Source organism: Oncorhynchus gorbuscha, linkage group LG11 (genome assembly GCF_021184085.1).
Source record: "Oncorhynchus gorbuscha isolate QuinsamMale2020 ecotype Even-year linkage group LG11, OgorEven_v1.0, whole genome shotgun sequence".
Lineage (NCBI taxonomy): Eukaryota > Metazoa > Chordata > Actinopteri > Salmoniformes > Salmonidae > Oncorhynchus > Oncorhynchus gorbuscha.
Window position 1 is genome coordinate 52552881 of NC_060183.1, and position 18753 is coordinate 52571633.

General features: G+C 42.4%; 2 protein-coding genes across 4 annotated transcripts; both read right to left on the minus strand.

Moving 5' to 3' along the window:
• Positions 1–1303: 1303 nt before the first annotated feature.
• LOC124048916 (putative Kunitz-type serine protease inhibitor) lies at positions 1304–4387 on the minus strand. The gene is made up of 6 exons (XM_046370091.1): positions 4210–4387; positions 3012–3221; positions 2482–2646; positions 1864–1932; positions 1615–1693; positions 1304–1477 (listed from the first exon to the last, which is right to left on the minus strand). Exons 1-6 carry the CDS (start codon positions 4271–4273, stop codon positions 1420–1422), a joined length of 645 nt encoding a protein of 214 aa, XP_046226047.1. The 5' UTR covers positions 4274–4387; the 3' UTR covers positions 1304–1419.
• A 5036-nt stretch (positions 4388–9423) lies between these two features.
• Positions 9424–18474, minus strand: LOC124048915 (protein FAM221B-like). 3 transcript variants are annotated; one of them, XM_046370089.1, is made up of 7 exons: positions 17205–18474; positions 16890–17029; positions 15756–15875; positions 15548–15658; positions 15221–15424; positions 10899–11018; positions 9424–9562 (listed from the first exon to the last, which is right to left on the minus strand). In XM_046370089.1, the coding sequence occupies exons 2-7, from the start codon at positions 17002–17004 to the stop codon at positions 9453–9455; spliced, it is 780 nt and encodes a 259-aa protein (XP_046226045.1). In that variant the 5' UTR covers positions 17005–17029; positions 17205–18474; the 3' UTR covers positions 9424–9452. The 3 variants fall into 3 exon arrangements, with proteins under 3 accessions (XP_046226045.1, XP_046226044.1, XP_046226046.1); XM_046370088.1 differs by having other exon boundaries at positions 15756–15884; XM_046370090.1 differs by lacking the exon at positions 10899–11018 and having other exon boundaries at positions 9447–9562; positions 15756–15884.
• Positions 18475–18753: the final 279 nt, after the last annotated feature.

Genomic DNA, 18753 nt, shown 5'->3' on the forward strand with positions numbered 1-18753 from the left:
GTTCTGGCGAATCCTGGCTGAATGGCGGCTCTGGCGGATCCTGGCTGACTGGCGGTTCTGGCGATTCCTGGCTGAATGGCGTCTCTGGCGGATCCTGGCTGAATGGCGGCTCTGGCGGATCCTGGCTGAATGGCGGCTCTGGCGGATCCTGACTGAATGGCGGATTCTGACGGATCCTGACTGAATGGCAGATTCTGACTGACTGGCAGACTGGGGCTCTCGCGGCTCCTTGCAGCTCTGGACAGGCGGGAGACTCTAGTAGCTCTGGACAGGCGGCAGAGTCTAGTAGCTCTGGACAGGCGGGAGACTCTAGCAGCTCTGGACAGGCGGGAGACTCTAGCAGCTCTGGATAGGCGAGGCACACTGTATGCCTGGTGCGTGGTGCCGTACTTGGCAGAGGACACGCACATCAGGGCGAGTGCGGGGAGGAGGAACAGGGAGTACTGGGCTCTGGACACGCACAGGAAGCCTGGTGCGGGGGGCTGCCACCGGAGGGCTGATGCACTGGATAGACCGGACCATGCAGGCGCACTGGAGCTCTTGAGCACCGAGCCTGCCCAACCTTACCTGGTTGAATGCTCCCGGTCGCCCTGCCAAAACACACCTCCAGGCTTTGTAAGGGCTATTTGACAAAGAAGGAGAGTGATGGAGTGCTGCATCAGATGACCTGGCCTCCACAATCACCCAACCTCAACCCAATTGAGATGGCTTGGGACGAGTTTGATCACAGAGCAAAGGAAAAGCAATCAACAAGTGCTCAACATATGTAGGAACTCCTTCAAGACTGTTGGAAAAGCATTCCAGATTAAGCTGGTTGAGAGAATGCCAAGAGTGTGCAAAGCTGTCATCAAGGCTAAGGGTGGCTATTTTGAAGAATCTCAAATGTAAAATATATTTTGATTTGTTTAACACTTTTTTGGTTACTACAATATGTTATTTCATAGTTTTGATGTCTTTACTATTATTCTGCAATGTAGAAAATAGTGAAAATAAAGAAAAACCCTCAAATGAGTAAGTGTTCTAAAACTTTGGACCGATAGTATATACATATACAGTATATAAGTCTGAGGCCAGTTTTCAGAGTTGATCAATGCTTTTGATCAGATCAGAGTTGATCAGATCAGTCCTGTTACAACATTCAACCTGCAGTTTTGTATTATCTACAGGTTGGTTAATGTTCATTACCTACTGTACTAACTATGTCAACAGCAAATACAAGGGGGATAGTGTCTAGCCATGTCTATCCAATGTCAAAAACATTCCACAGTAAAAAAAACTAAAAATATATAGATAAAGCATGGCATACATTTTCCTTTTTTATTCAACCTAAATGGAGTACAACATTTTAATTCCTAACAAATGTAAATGAAATCCTAAACAAAAAAGTAATTTGAAAATGGTGTCGAGGGTAATACATCTCTAGGACATCTCAATAGGTAGTTCCTGCTCTCTCCCATCTTTGCTTGATGTCCCTTTCCTGTGAATTTGAAAAAGAACGTTATAAAATGTCAGAATGTAACACACTTATTGATATTACCATGACATTTACATATTGTTCTCATCCCTTTCCTTAAAAAAAGGTTACTATATTGACTTTGTAAGAATACCCACTACCTTTGGACAACAAAGAGAACAATAGCAGAGATCACTGCCACGGTGAACATAACTCCTCCTAAAATACCCACGATCAGTCCTGAGAAAAGGGAAAACACAACAGACAGTTAAAAATAAATCATTCATATTGACAATATAGGTCCATTACCAAGATAATCATCAACATACTACCTAATTTGTTAGGGTCAACATGATCTCAAACTCTAGCTAATCAACTCTACAAAAATGGCACAAGAGGTATTGCTGTACCTGCATTAGTGGAACTCTCATCTGGGTTAGCTCCTGGCTCTGCAGCAGCACCACCCCTGGCTCCTTTGGCTGCAGAAGAAGAACAGCTCACATGAACAGGATGAACAAGCATCAGTAATATACTGTAGTTGTAATGAAGTGGTGGAGGAAGGACCTCTAGTGGACTAAAGAAAAACTGTCAAGACAGTGGAAGTCAGCTGAGTGTCTAAGTGTGCAGTGTAAGGAGGAAATGCACCTCAATGTCTAAAATGCCCTTTAGTGTCTACAGACTATTTTCATACACATTTCATACATAAACATGCATTTACATATAGCAGTAGAGAGAAAGAGAAATATGTATGTTCTTTATGTTGGTCCTTCTGTAGCTCAGTTGGTAGAGCATGGCACTTATAAAGCCAGGGTAGTGGGTTCGATCCCCGGGACCACCCATACGTAGAATGTATGCACACATGACTGTAAGTCGCTTTGGATAAAAGCGTCTGCTAAATGGCATATATTATTATTATAATATTATGTTGAAAATGGGGCGTTGTTACTTTGGGTGCATATTATCGTTACCTCAGATGTAGAGGGAGAGATAAGAAATAGTGGTATCACAAACATAGATAGTGAACTGACCCATGCATGTCTGTTGACAGTGCTCTCTGGTCTCGAAACGGTTGCCATTGCCCTGACAGCCCCCGTAGTGGAAGATACGGCAGGTTCCCTCTACTGCGTTGTAGTAGTACATCAACAACATGGCAAAGCAACTGCCATGGTCTAATCGAAGGTCACACACTGCACCTGAGAGAGCAGAGAGAACATATGAGAGGAAATTATGGGTTTGATGAACTTCTATGAATAGCTCAACAATTCTTCCTTTAATGGATGGATCATTTTGAGAGAGTAGCGTAGCATAATAATCTGATTGTAGAATTGCTGTGTATGCTATGTCTATTTGCTTATTATATGGTTTGGACAATATCTTGTCCATTATGAGTTCATCAATCACTAACCATTATTATAAAATCCAATACACCAATGCAACACTGTACAGTTTGTATCTGTCATATAGACTTCCTGTTTGTTAGTTCTCTTTGAATCTACACCTAAAAAAATGGCCACCATACAGCAGCCACTCTCTCTTCCCACTCTCTGTAGCAGCCTACCTGCAGCTGGGTAGAGCTCGTCAAACTTGGCAGAGCAGGCCTCCATGCACGCCCTGTCTGTGTTGAAGCGGTTCTCATTCCCTTCCAGTCCTTTGTAGATGAAAGGAAAGCAGATGCCTGCCCCCTCATCGTAGTAAAACTGCAGTTTAGTGAGATCTTCCTTTCCCTCTGCTGGCTTTCCCTCGTCCATCTTCCTACTGCAAAACGGTTCTGAGAGAAGAAGATCAGCGTTGGGAAGTAGTGAGCTACATTTAGTTCAACTAGTAATTTAATTACATTTTGCAGTAGCTTGGTGGTAGTTTAACTAAATTCAAGTTGCAATTTTCAGTAGTTAATTACTTTTTTTGCCATGTAGTGGTGTAGCTAATTACTGGAACTACACATCTTTTTTTAGCAAAAATAAAATGTGTGAAGTATGCAATGCCTAATTCTCACTTTAATCACTTTTTGTGTGCCTAATTCTCACTTTTTTTTAATAGTCTAAATTGCACATTCTGTTAACATCTGACTTCAGAGTGATATTTTCTTGCAATTTGTAGTCTATGACATTTCAGATTTAGATATAATTTTTCACAAAGTAGTTTGGATGTAGAACTACTTTATCTAAGTCACTTTAGTTAAATAAGCTATGTTTTTCTTAATGGTAGCTTACGTATCGCTTGAAGTAATTGTTAACAGTTTAAACTATATTTTCAGAGTAAATTCCCCAACGCCGAAGAAGTAACTGACTAGTGACAGCCCATGTTCTCTTGACAGTTTGGACTGAGTTCTTTAACAGTAAAAACAGTGTGGATTTATGATTTGCAAGTGCATTCTCATTCTAGTTTGAACCATCTCAGTTGTGTGTTTTCTTCTTTATTTCCGACACACATCAAAAAAATGTCAATATGCATCTGAATAATATTGAGAAAGGACCCCATTCACAATGTAAACCCAGCCTTACATGTAAGATGGGATGGAATACATGATATCATCAGTCATTCATTTCCGAGGAAAAAAAACAACATTATTTCCACTACTAGATTTAGTAACCCTGTTGGCTTTACTTGATTTTGCTTTGATATAACTGGCATAAAGGTATTATGACAAAGTAGGAGTGCAGGTACTTCTTACAGTAGCACACATGCTGTAGTTAAAGCAAGGTGATAAAGCAAAGAAGGGTTCATTGAGAGAATGCAGAAATACAGAATATACTCACCAATAGACAAAGCTATAGGAAGCATAACTCCTAGGTAAAAGATATTCAACAGTGGATTTGCCATAATTTTGTCGCTGGTAGGCCAAGACCGTAAATTCCCCGCAACAGAAAGATGTTGATTTCTTTACAAATCCTGTTCTATAAGCTTCGGTCCACAGGTATGTAACGTCATTTGTAGCCCTTATCAATACTTAGTTTTTTATGACCTAGGTGTGTCTTTCTCTCTCATTCGGTCACAGATCCCATGGTTTCAGTCATAAAATAGGTAAATGACTGGCAGTATCTTGCCAAACTTTTTCAGTGTTCATGTTTTTATTGTAGTTTAGTAATCAAGCATTTCACATACATAAATTAATAAATAATGCAAACATATCCCCAACTACAAGACCTTATGGTAACCTTTCTTTTATCTTCAAAGAAACGTCCGTTACATTGAGTGGAGCTACCCAGAGCGGAGCTACCCAGAGCTGAGCTACTGCACCTTGGTTCAAACAGTAGAAGAAGAATTAAAGTATTAAAGTACTAATCCTAACCCTAGAATGGAATACATTTTACTTACAGCAGTAACCCTAGCCATAACCCTAAACTTAGCTTCATGTCCACCTCCTGGTGCAACCCTAAACCTCAGCCACAACCCTAACCCTAGACTAAACCAGGGCCAGCCCTAGCATTTTGGGGGCCCTAGTTGAGATTTGGCAAAACATTTTAGTGGCCCATCTCTAGATGGCAATAATAAATAAATAAATAAATAATAATTTCCTGTAATTCTACACATTTTGCCATGGGGCGGAGAGAACATTTCTACATTTTTCTTCTAATTTCATGACGTTTTGCTATGGTGCGGAGAGAAACATTCACAGTTTTACAGATTATTTCCTGAAATTCTACACATTTTGACATGACTTATGCCATGTTAATATGATATCTGAGTGACTAACAAAATCAATGGGGGTACCTTCGAGGTCAGGGCCCCTGGGCACGTGCCCTTCGTGCCCAGGCAGTAATTTGACCATGATTTCTATAAGTTTAGATAGCTGGGTAGACCACTTTACCAATCTAAAAACACAAGAGGACAACTACTAATGTACAACCACATTTTGAAATAGCACCTTGTGCATTCTATTCTAAGTTGAGATCCTGACTGAGTTCTTACATTATTATTTATTTTTGGGTGGTTGGGTCCCCTGGCGGCCGGGGGCCCTAGGCGACCGTCTATGTCACTTATGTCCAGGACCGCCCCTGGCCTCAACCACAACCCTAACCTTAGCTTCATATCCACATCCCGGTACAAACCTTATTCTAGCCTCATCTACAACCCTAACCCTAATATTGGCATAACCCTAGCCTTTTGTTCAACCTTGGATCAACCCTTACCTTAACTCCTCTAAATCAGGCTCCTCCAAATTCTCAATTTAATCCATGGTCCTGACTCATTGGGTAAGAATACCTTATGCTATTACATAAGAATGGATTTGAAGTATATTTATTTATAGCCACAGCCAAATAAATATTATTAATCATACATTTGGGATGTGGCACCAACTCAACAAAAACCCACCTGTGAGTAAACAATATACTTTTCTATTTTTCCTTCTCTCGATACAAAAACATAATAGATCACATAATATCTGACATATCTACTTCCTATTTCATAGGGTCTTCCAAAATGAATCAGCATAATATGAACAGCCAAGTCTGATATGCAGAAGCAAAGAGGAAATTGCACAGACACACCAATCAGAAAGCTAAACCTGGTTTCCTCCATCCAAATGGTTTATTGGGCGAATAAATAGGCTATTATGTTTACTTATTATATAATTTTAGGAAATGCATAAGATTGCTGAACAATGCTATACTTAGTCTCAATAGTCTAAAAGGAGATTCCTGTTTGTCTGCTTCCCCTCGTCTGCACTGATATAAAAGATTCTGAAAGGTAATAAATGTCACATTTCTGAAATCCCCCGTACTGCTATCTCTAACTCTTTGTTTGTTTTCAGATTACTGCAGATGAAGCACAGAACACTAGGAAAGGAAGCCACTAGACTATTGTGATTAAACCTCCATACAGGTAGTCAAAGCTGAGTTCAAATACATGTGTTTTTTAGTTATTTTTTTCTGTGGATTTGAGTATTTGAGTTTCAAATAATACAGCCCAAAACAACTTAAATTATTTAAGTAAAAGATTATTTGTTAAAAAAATAAAAATAGTCTTTGTAATTGAAAGTATTTTCAAATACCTATTTCAAATACTATTTTCAAATACCTAGGATAAATGTATGGGAGTGTATTTGAGTTAGTGCATTTCAATGTATTTCCACATACATTCCAATATCCAACATCCAACTACGTGTTTTTATCAAATGAAGGTTATCTGAATACGTACTTCAGAATGTATGTGAAAGTAATTTAAATATTTTTAAATGTTATTTGAGCCCATTGGCCTTAAGCCTATTGGACTAAATTATTTTGGATGAAGTCCACTAGGAGTCATCAAGTATTGAGTTTTGAGTCTTACTCTCACATATAAAACATGACAGGTATCAGTTTACAGTAGGTAAGATAACATGCCTGAGAGCTACATCAGAGAGGCTGGCCTAGTTAATATGACAGTCAACAGAGCCGTTTCGATGACCAGCAATGAGAATGATGGTACTGAGATATTACATGTATTTAATTTAATCTATATACTGTATGTATTCAATATTGTATGGTAAATTGGAATGGACATTAAGTATACAATACAAGTGTGTCTTTAAAAAAAAAAACATAGTTACACCTGTCTTTGCTTGTCTCCACCCCCCCCCAGGTGTTGCTCCATCTTCCCATTATCCCCTGTGTATTTATACCTGTGTACTCTGGTGTCTGCGCTGGGCATCTCCACACAACCACTCTCCATTCCCATGGATGCCAGACCATTGGACGGACGCTTTATTGGCAGAGTCACCCACACTACGTTTCCCATTAACGTGAGAGTGTCGGGCAATCACAATGGGAGTATGCAGTTCCTGCCCAATTGAATCCCCTCATGCACATATGATTTTGGTCAGCACCTTAGGAGTAAATGTCAGTTGGCTTTTCATAGCCGATCATTCAGAGTTAGAGACAGCAGGTGCAGTAGAGGGAAAGTCCAAAACAGCAGGTCCGTGACAAGGCAGCACATCCAGGGAACAGGTCAGGGTTCCATAGCCACAGGCAGAACAGTTGAAACTGGAGAAGCAGCATGACCAGATGGACTGGGGACAGCAAGGAGTCATCAGGCCAGGTAGTCCTGAGGCATGGTCCTAGGGGTCAGGTCTCCCGAGAGAAGAGAGAGAGTAAGAGAAAGAGAGAAAAAGAGAGAGAATTAGAGGGAGCATACTTAAATTCACACAGGACACCAGATAAGACAGGAGAAATACTCCAGATATAACCGACTGACTCTAGCCCCCCGACACAAACTGTTGCAGCATAAATACTGGAGGCTGAGACAGGAGTGGTCAGGAGACACTGTGGCCCTGTCCGACGATACCACAGGACAGGGCCAAACAGGCAGGATATAACCCCACACACTTTGCCAAAGCACAGCCCCCACACCACTAGAGGGATATCTTCAAACACAAACATACTATCCTGAGACAAGACTGAGCATAGCCCACGAAGATCTCCCCCACGGCACAAACCCGATGGGGGCGCCAATCCGGACAGGAAGATCACATCAGTGACTCAACCCACTCAAGTGACGCACCCCTCCTAGGGACGGCAAGGAAGAGCACCAGTAAGCCAGTGACTCAGCCCCTGTAATAGGGTTAGAGGCAGAGAATCCCAGTGGAGAGAGGGAAACTGGCCAGGCAGACAGCAAAGGCGGTTCGTCGCTCCAGTGCCTTTCTGTTCGCCTTCTCACCCTTGGGCCAGACTACACTCAATTATAGGACCTACTTAACTACTTTTCGGCCCTTTCCCCATTTCCAAGATCATTAGCCCCTCCTGCTGTTCGTCTTCTGTTGCCCCGTACCCTCCGTATACATCCCATTTTTCGTGTGTCCAGAATTAAACCTACGTCTCACAGCCCTCTGTCTCCTGTTTTTATACCTGTGTTCTCTGTTGCCAGTTTGTCTTGGCTTGTCAAGTCTACCAGTGTGTTTTTCCAGGCCCTGTTTTCTAGTCCTCCCGGTTCTTGCCTTTTCTGCCTGTCCTGACTCTGAGCCCGCCTGCCATACCATTCTGCCTGCCCTGACCTCGAGCCTGTCTGTCATCCAGTTCCCATCTGACTCTGAATTGGTTTACGAACTTCTGCCTGTCCTCGACTTGCCTCGTCTATCATTAAATATCAGAGACTCTAACCATCTGCCTCCTGTGTCTGCATTTGGGTCTCATCCTGGGTCGTGATACTATATGGAGGAACAATGGGTACATTTTGAAGATGCACATGCTCTCACCAGACTCTTTGTACATGTCTATTTTAAAAGGATAAAGCTAAGGACATTAACAACTTCATAGTTAAGAACACTATAACAATATGGAAGAAAATTAAATGTATTCTACAAGAACCAATAACACTCACTAATTCAGAATTCACCAATAAATTGGTCCAGATGGAAAACTAAAGGCATAGAAACTGTGAATGACTTGGTAACAGGAAATACATTTATTTCCATTACCAAATTAAAAAGTCATTTTGGACTGACCAAAAGTTATACGTCCCAAAATGTTTATTTGACATCAGAGCAACCTTGAGGGAACCATATTTGAGTCAGAATAAACTAAAGTATAGTCAGTATAAACTAAAGTATAGAATTAATTATACAAGAGTCAAAAGTCTGAAAATTAACAAGGGGTCAACTAACAATGACTCAATAATCCATACTTTCTGGGAATACTATAAAGTCCGGAAGTTGTGGGTGGAGCTCGAAAGTTGGCTGTCAGAAGAATTACAATGTAAACATACTTTTTATCTGTTTTAATAATTTATTATTGAAACATTGAAATAGCATGGGCGACCGAGAAAAACGAATCGGCACAATTTAAGGCCAAGTGGCAAACAATAATGGAGGCACTAGGGATGGAGGTGTGAGTATGCTGGGTCTGGGGAGATGAGATGTAGACATTGTGTGTGTCTGTAAGTTGTTGTTCATTTGTATGTGGCTTGTGTAATTTTTTGTAAATATTTTTTTGTAGACAAAATGGATAATAAGCAGTAATGTGCATGTCATTATGGTTCCAGACCCCCCCCCCCCCACCCCACCCACCCCCTTGAATGATGATGATTAAACAGCCTTTCTTATGCTGTCTGACAAGGCATAAGTGTCCTTCAATCTGCCTGTTAAAACAGCATTTCTCAGGGTGGGGACCTCTGCAAAAGGCATGTATGCGTCTCCTGTTGAAACCAAGCAGAGGGAAATGTCAGTTTGTTGCTTTAAACATTTTGCTGCAAAAAAAGCCAACCTGGAACATCACCAATATCTAATTCTATAGGACCAAGAGGAATCAGTTGCAACCCAACAGGGGGCCACAACCATTAGAAATCCTGCAGGGGAGAGTGGTAAGTTGAGCCAATGTCAAGTTGAGCAAATGTATGTTGTTTTCTTCTCAAGCGTGATACAAGGCATTATCACTTGGATACGAGGTAACAACAGGGGCTGGCCTATTTTTAAATTGTTTTAAAAAGTACAAAGTGTTTGTTAGGTGTTAAGCCTGTGTTAAAATATTACTAAAAGACAAAAAAAAGCTATTGTGTTTGGGAAATAAAACCTTTAAAAAAGGCAGTGGTAGTATTTAATTCAGTACAGACATTTGTAGGTGGCTTAACTTACCCTGTCCCATGGCTCAACTTACTCCATACCCGGGGTGTATGGAGTAAAGAGACCACTTTTTGGACAAGCTATGTTTCAAAACTGTTTACATGAATTCTGATGATTTCCAGGGATACACAACATCCTGAAATATACACTATATATACAATTAGTGGATTTGGCTATTTCAGCCACACCCGTTGCTAACAGAGTACACAGCCAATCGAGCCCACCGCCATGCAATCTCCATAGACAAAAATTGTGTGTAGAATGGCCTTACTGAAGACCTGTGACTTTCAACGTGGAACCGTCATAGGATGCCACCTTTCCAACAAGTCAGTAAATCAAATTTCTGCCCTGCAAGAGCTGCCCGGTCTGTAAGTGCTGTTATTGTGAAGTGGAAATGTCTAGGTGCAACAACGGCTCAGCCACGAAGTGGTAGACCACACAAGCTCACAGAACGGGACGACCGAGTGCCGAAGCGTAAAGCGCGCAAAGATCGTTTGTCTTCGGTTGCAACACTCACTACGGAGTTCCAAACTGCCTCTAGAAGCAAAAGCAGCACCATAACTGTTCGTCGGGAGCTTCATGAAATGGGTTTCCTTGGTCGAGCAGCCAAACACAAGTGTCGGCTGGTGTCGGATGGTGTGGTGTAAAGCTCGCTGCCATTGGACTCTGGAGCAGTGGAAATGCGTTCTCTGGAGTGATGAATCACGTAACACCATGCACAGAGCCCTGACCTTAACCCCATCGAAGTCTTTGTTAGAAAGAATAATATATTTCCCTTGACGGAGTGATGCTGAATGTAAAAAATGGCTCCACTTACCCTGCTCTCCCCTACAGATATTCCTATTCAAACAATGTTTTTTAGTGGCTGGGTGGACCATTTGGTATAATGTTCCAGGACTTCTCCTAGCTCACCGTATGGCAGGCCCTGCTTTCTCCTGGACTGCTCAGTTTCGAAGAACGTCTCATGCTTCTCCCAGTGCTGGTCACATGAAGCACACAGGAAGCTGGACTGGAAGATAACACAGCGACATCCTGGGGGCCATAAGACACCATTGCACACAGGAGTAAACATGGTGCCGGAGAAGAAGGCAGACTTTTTACATGCCCCAGCCGATTGTGGTTTTTTTGTTTGTTTATTTGCAACTTATTTTTTACTTATTTTGTACATAATGTTGCCACTACCGTCTCTTATGACCGAACATAACTTCTTGACATCAGGACTGCGATTACTCACCACGGACTAGCAGAATCCTTTTTTAAATTTCAAGACTGACGAGCCCGACACAAAGGATATACTGCTTCCTCGGGAACAGTTCCCAGACCCCGTGATCTGCGTGAAGTGGAGATGGGGAAAGAGGGGCCGAAGGGCGGGCTGCCTTCTGAGAATTCGTAGGCGATCGAAGAAACCCCCACTTCCCTCCATTCTACTAGCAAACGTGCAATCTTTGGAGATTAAAATCTATGAGTTACGCGGAAGATTAAACTACCAACGGGACATTAAAAACTATAACGTCTTGTGCTTCACCGAGTCATGGCTGAACGACGATAATATCAACATACAGCTGGCTGGTTATATGATGTACCGGCAGGATAGAACAGCGGGGTCTGGTAAGACAAAGGGTGGCGGACTATGTATTTTCTAAAACAATAGCTGGTGCACGATATCAAAGGAAGTCTTGAGCTATTGCTCGCCTGAGGTAGAGTCTCATGATAAGCTGTAGACCACACTACCTACCGAGAGAGTTTTCATCTGTATTCTTTGCAGCTGTTTACATACCACCACAGTCAGAGGCTGGCACTAAGACAGCATTGAATGAGCTGTATTCTGCCATAAGCAAACAAGAAAATGCTCCCCCAGAGATGGCGCTGCTAGTAGCTGGGGACTTTAATGCAGGTAAACTTAAATCTGTATTATCAAATTTCTATCAGCATGTTAAATGTGCAACCAGAGGAAAAAGAACTCTGGACCACCTACACTCCACACACAAAGCTTTCCCTCACCCTCTATTTGGCAAATCTGACCATAATTTTATCCTCCTGATTCCTGCTTACAAGCAACAGTTAAAGCAGGAAACACCCGTGACTAGATCAATAAAAAAGTAGTCAGATGAAGCAGATGCTAAGCTGCAGGACTGTTTTGCTAGCAGAGACTGGAATATGTTCAGAGATTCCTCCGATGGCATTACATCAGTCACTGGCTACATCAATAAGTGCATTGATGACATCGTCCCCACAGTGACCATATGTATATACCCCAACCAGAAGCCATGGATTACAGGCAGCATCCGCACTGAGCTAAACGCTAGAGCTTCCACTTTCAAGGAGCGGGACTCTAACCTGGAAGCTTATATGAAATCCCGCTATGCCCTCTGACGAACCATCAAACAGGCAAAGCATCAATAAAGGACTAAGATCGAATTGTACTACACCGGCTCTGATGCTCGTGGGATGTTTCAGGGCTTGCAAACTATTACAGACTACAAAGGGAAGCACAGCCGAGAGCTGCCCAGTGACACGAGCCTACCAGATGAGCTGAACTACTTCTATGCTTGCTTCGAGGCAAATAACACTGAAACATGCATGAGAGCACCAGCTGTTACCAGAAGACTGTGTGATCACGCTCTCCACAGCCAATGTGAGTAAGACCTTTAAACAGGTCAACATTCACGAGGCTGCAGAGCCAGACGGATTACCAGGACGTGTACTCCGAGCATGCTCTCTCCCTGAAGCAGTCCGTAATACCAACATGTTTCAAGCAGACCACCATAGTGCCTGTGCCAAAGAACACAAAGGTAACCTGTTTAAATGACTACCGACCCGTAGTACTCACATCTGTAGCCATGAAGTGCTTTGAAAGGCCGGTCATGGCTCACATCAACACCATCATCCCAGAAACCCTAGACCCACTCAAATATGCATACCGCCCCAACAGATCCACAGATGATGCAATCTCTATTGCACTCCACACTGCCCTTTCCCACCTGGACAAAAGGAACACCGACAGATGAAGTCAGAAGTTTACATGCACCTTGCCAAATATATTAACACTCAGTTTTTCACAATTCATGACATTCTTAAAATAAAGTGGTGATCCTAACTGACATAAGACAGGGCATTTTTACTGGGAATTTATCCCAGTAAAAATTCCCTGTCTTAGGTCAGTTATGATCACCACTGTATTTTAAGAATGTGAAATGTCAGAAAAATAGTAGAAAGAATGATTTGTTTCAGCGTTTATTTCCTTCATCCCAGTGGATTAGAAGTTTACATACACTCAATTTGTATTTGGTAACATTGCCTTTAAATTGTTTAACTTGGGTCAAACGTTTCGGGTAGCCTTCCACAAGCTTTCCATAATAAGTTGGGGGAATTTTGGCCCATTACTCCTGACAGAGCTGGTGTAATTGAGTCAGGTTTGAAGGCCTCCTTGCTCGCACACGCTTTTTCAGTTCTGCCCACAACGTTTCTATAAGATTGAGGTCAGGGCTTTACGATGGCCACTCCAATACCTTGACTGTGTTGTCCTTAAAGACACAGTCAACTTAGAATATGTAAACTTCTGACCCACTGGAATTGTGATACAGTGAATTGAAATAATCTTTCTGTAAACAATTTTTGGGAAAATTACTTGTGTCATGCACAAAGTAGATGTCCTAACGAACTTACCAATACTATAGTTTTTTCACAATAAATTTGTGGAGTGGTTGAAAAACTAGTTTTAATGACTCCAACCTAAGTGTATGTAAACTTTCGACTTCAACTGTATGTGAGAATGCTATTCATTGACTACAGCTCAGCGTTCAACACTACAGTGCCCTCAAAGCTCATCAATAAGCTAAGGACCCTGGGACTAAACACCTCCTTCTGCAACTGGATCCTGGACTTCCTGACGGGCTGCCCCCGGGTGGTAATGGTAGGTAGCAACACATCCGCCACGCTGATCCTCAACACAGGGGCCCCTCAGGGGTGCGTGCTCAGTCCCCTCCTGTACTCCCTGTTCACTCATGACTGCACGGGCAGGCACGACTCCAACACCATCATTAAATTTGCCGATGACACAACAGTGGTAGGCCTGATCATCGACGATGATGAGACAGCCTATAGGGAGGAGGTCAGAGACCTGGCCGTGTGGTGCCAGGACAACAACCTCTCCCTGAACGTGATCAAGACTAAGGAGATGATCGTGGACTACAGGAAAAAGAGGACCGAGCACGCCCCCATTCTCATCGACGGGGCTGCAGTGGAGCAGGTTGAGAATTTCAAGTTCCTTGGTGTCAACATCACCAACAAACTAACATGGTCCAAGCATAACCTATTCCCCCTCAGGAGACTGAAAATATTTGGCATGGGTCCTCAGATCCTCCAAAGGTTCTACAGCTGCACCATCGAGAGCATCCTGACTGGTTGCATCACTGCTTTGGTATGGCAACTTCTCGGCCTCCGACCGCAAGGCACTACAGAGGATAGTGCCTACGGCCCAGTACATCACGGGGGCCAAGCTTCCTGCCATCCAGGACCTCTATACCAGGTGGTGTCAGAGGAAGGCCGTAAAAATTGTCAAAGACTCCAACCACCCTAGTCATAGACTCTTCTCCCTGCTACCGCAAGGCAAGCGGTACCGGAACGCCAAGTCTAGGTCTAAGAGGCTTCTAAACAGCTTCTACCCCCAAGCCATAAGACTCCTGAACATCTAGTCAGATGGCTGCCCAGAATATTTGCATTGTCCCCCCCACCCCCACCCCCTCTTTACACCACTGCTACTCTCTGTTGTCATCTATGCATAGTCGCTTTAATAACTCTACCTACATTTACATGCTACCTCAACTAACCGATGCCCCCGCACATTGCCTCTGTATCTGTTGCCCCCTGTATATAGTCTCGCTATTGTTAATTTACTGCTGCTCTTTAATTACTTGTTAATTTTTATCTCTTTTCTTATCCTTATTTTTTTTTAAAAATGTATTGTTGGTTAGGGGCTCACAAGTTAGCATTTCACTGTAAGGTTTACCTACACCTGTTGTATTCGGCAATGTGACTAATAAAATATGCTTTGATTTATTTGATTTATCCCATATAAGGGTGCCATGAAACAAAGTGAAACCCTATCAAACTGTACTACTGGGTCCTGTCCCACCATTTGGGAAATGTATGAACACATACAGTCATGTCATTTATGTTTGAAATTATTACATCATTGAGCGGCTCACATGTCCATTTATTGTTCACTACCGTACCTCCCGCCCTGCAGGAGTGTCCTGCCCTGGGAGAGTGTTGCTGGTGGGGGTGTTTGCACCGACAGAGGGCCCTCCAGACCTGGGAGTCAAACCCAGGTCTCCCTCTAACCCACGGCTCCCCCACCTCTTCTGGACGGGACGGCATGAAGGCAAAGGCCCCGCAACTACAGGACGGGACCAAGCAGGGCACACGCACACTGGAGCCTGACGCACACACACAGACACACCATTATGTAATCACAAACTAGTTTAAGTACACTCGTGTAGACCAGGCACATACACACACACCATACAATTTTTTTAATCCATTTTTTAGACAGATTGTACCTGTGTATTTCCCATGCTCATACAGGTGATGTCCACAGAAGCACATGGAGGAGTCACCCACTCTAAAACAATCCCAGGTCAAGTCCGGACATCTCCAGCCCACATACACACCTGAATACAACACCACCACAGAGCAGAGACATCAAAAATACTGTAGGAGCCTATCTGTTAGTTGTAAATAGGGAATGTGAGCCGAGGATGGTGGTACCTGTCTGTATAGCTTTCAGTGCTGCCTCTCTCTCAGGGCCGATGAGGTCCTTGACCTTTTGTCCAGGCCTCTGTGTGTGACTGTGTATCCACTTGGGAACTGCCACTGTTCCATTGGTATCTGTAGATACTGAGGTACAGTCAGACAGGGAGTAAAGGTAAACAAGGCAAAGACACCACAAGAAAGTTTGGTTGTATCAAGTTTCTCTCTGTGTGCATCTGTGTTTGTCCCAGCTAGCACATTTGGTTCCTTGGAAGTTGCGGGAACGTATGTTTTTGGTTTCCCATTGGTTCTGGGAACGAAGCCATACGTTTCCTGACAGGTAAAATCGAAAGCTTTTCAAACATTCTGAGAACGGAAGTGAACATTTAGCTTGTTCTTGGAACCTTAATTTGTAGGTTGCAGGGAGGTTCTGAGAACATTTTACTATGATTCTATCCGTGGATTTAGAACCAAAATGGCGTTAGCATGACATGTTTTTTTAAAGTCATACAAAGCTGTTCATTTTAGTCTATTCCAACAGACCCCATTTCAAAGGAAACAAGCACTCATTAAGATCAGGTGTGGCCAATTAGTGGGCGCAGCCAACACACCTGAACACACTTAACAAGATAGAGGACAGAGTGTTTTCTTGATGCTGAGAACGGAATGTATATGTTTTTAAATAACATTCTTAGAACGATCTCTGACCGTTACTGAAGTATTCTTGTGGTTTTTACGGCAAGTTTTTGTCACGTTTTCTGAACAATGAGAACATGACTTTAAATAGAACCATGAGGAAGCGTTACGCTGAGTACTAAAATTCCCACAGAATAACATTGTGCTGAGAATACATGTACTGAGAATGTTCCAAAGCCAAGCAACTATCCTGCACCACCATACCCAGAAAATTGTGAGAAGGTTGTATGCAAAATAACAGACTACCACACTTTTAACAAGCTCTAAGAAACATATGGTTCTCAGAACATGATGTTCTAGCTGGGGTGTGTGTGTGTGTGTGTGTGTGTGTGTGTGTGTGTGTGTGTGTGTGTGTGTGTGTGTGTGTGTGTGTGTGTGTGTGTGTGTGTGTGTGTGTGTGTGTGTGTGTGTGTGTGTGTGTGTGTGTGTGTGTGTATATGCATGTGTGCTGTCTACCTGCAGGGCTGAGGTGGACTGGCCTTGCCACTACACTGTGACGGAGTTTCTCCTTCCTCTTCCCTGAGCTGGTCACCAGAACTCTGTTCTGCAAACCTTGGTCCTCAGAAGCCATTCATAAGCACTAACACACCGACTCACTGTTACAAACAAGAGGTAATACAAACAAAGACAACAGGTAGCCAAAATTGACACAAACAGGGAATCTAACAAACATAGGCCCACTCACAAGAGCTGACAGACATGAACAGTGAATCAAACATTTACAATCAACTTCAGACAATTATTTTTGTTTAACTGTCTATTCTCACTTACCTTTCATAGGTACAGTAGACTTTAGTTATGTTACCTAAGTTGTTGATGACGTTACTATGGAGATAGATACTTAAGACTTGCAAGTAGCAGTGTAGCACTACAAACTAGATGGTAATTTCCCATGAAGAAACCATTTGTGACTTGCTTCAGCTCTTTAAATGTATTTTTGTGGTAGTTGAAGAAGTTTAAAAATTTTCTTAAGTGAAGCAGTGGAATATAATCAAAGTGAAATATATTAAAATATCTGGTCTGATTACTTTAATAGAATACTATATCAACCTTATTACTTTTGTATGTGGGCTTGTCATGCCAAATAATGTCTCCCGGCCAAATAGTGTCCCCCTCTACCTCTCATTTGAGAGTAATTCTGAGGTAATAATTTATGAGGTGAAATAGATCTATAACTGCCTGCATCCTCCTACGAGGTAAAATAGAGCCAAGCAACCAGCATAACAACAGACACTTTGGTTCATTATGTAATCCGGTCAGAATGTTGAAAGTTTTAGCAACAGAAGCAAGAACTCATTGAATCCCATTGTGACGTAGAGGGCCACACTATTTGCCATGAAAGGCCCCCTTACGAAACAAAATTGCAGTCAGAGTGCAGTATAATTGCAGTACACTTCAGTATAAATGCAGTTTGAGTGCAGTATAACTGCAGTATGGTGCAAACACTGCATCCAAAATAAGCTATTTTTACTGAAGTAATTTTGCAGTGTTACTGCAGTTAGAGTGCAGTATAAATAACTGTGCTCTCCATTGCTATTGTTTGATATTTTTCAAAGTTCCAGTTATACTCAACATAGGGAAGTTAGCTTAATGAAACTAGTTAATACGGTTCTAAAACAGCTTTACTTCTTGATTGGTAGAAGATAATTCGGTTCTGATTTCAGATGTCAATAGCAGAGATGTAGACAAAGATTTTATACGTTCTTGACTAAGTTGTTGGGAAAGTGGTCAAAGTAGCTGATCTTTGTCAAAAGTTACATTGTTACTGTGAATAGAATGTTGGAAGTCTGGGAGTTTGTAACAATGGGGCCTTTAGAATGGTGAAGATATCCCATAAGTGGATGGAGGACAAAAAGATGGACAAAAAGCTTAATAGTTTAAAAAGTATAAAAGATATCAAAATGTTCCTGACCAGTCTACACGTTTTTACGTTTAAATGGCGTTTCTAGCTTAAACGGTGTAAGAGAAGTAGCGTTCCAAAGAATAATTGTAAGTGAGAAAGAAGTTGTACATGTCACGAGTCCGACTGAGGGTGTTTCCCCTTCCCGGGCGGGTGGCGGTCGTCGTCACCGGTGTTGATAAAAGGATATGTAGAAGGGTGAGCCCAGTAGGCTGATCACTTGCATAAGAGAATAGCAATTCTTTACACCGACCTATTAGCTGCCACTGATTGTTTTTCCTCCCCCTCCTTGTATGTTTAGTTGTAGCACCTGTTCATGTTAATTAGTTTGTCTTTATTAGACAGCCGGCCCGCCTGGTTGTTGTGCGGGATTATTTCAATGTAACCTTCGGCTCTGTTGTAGAGGTACGTGTTAGTGCC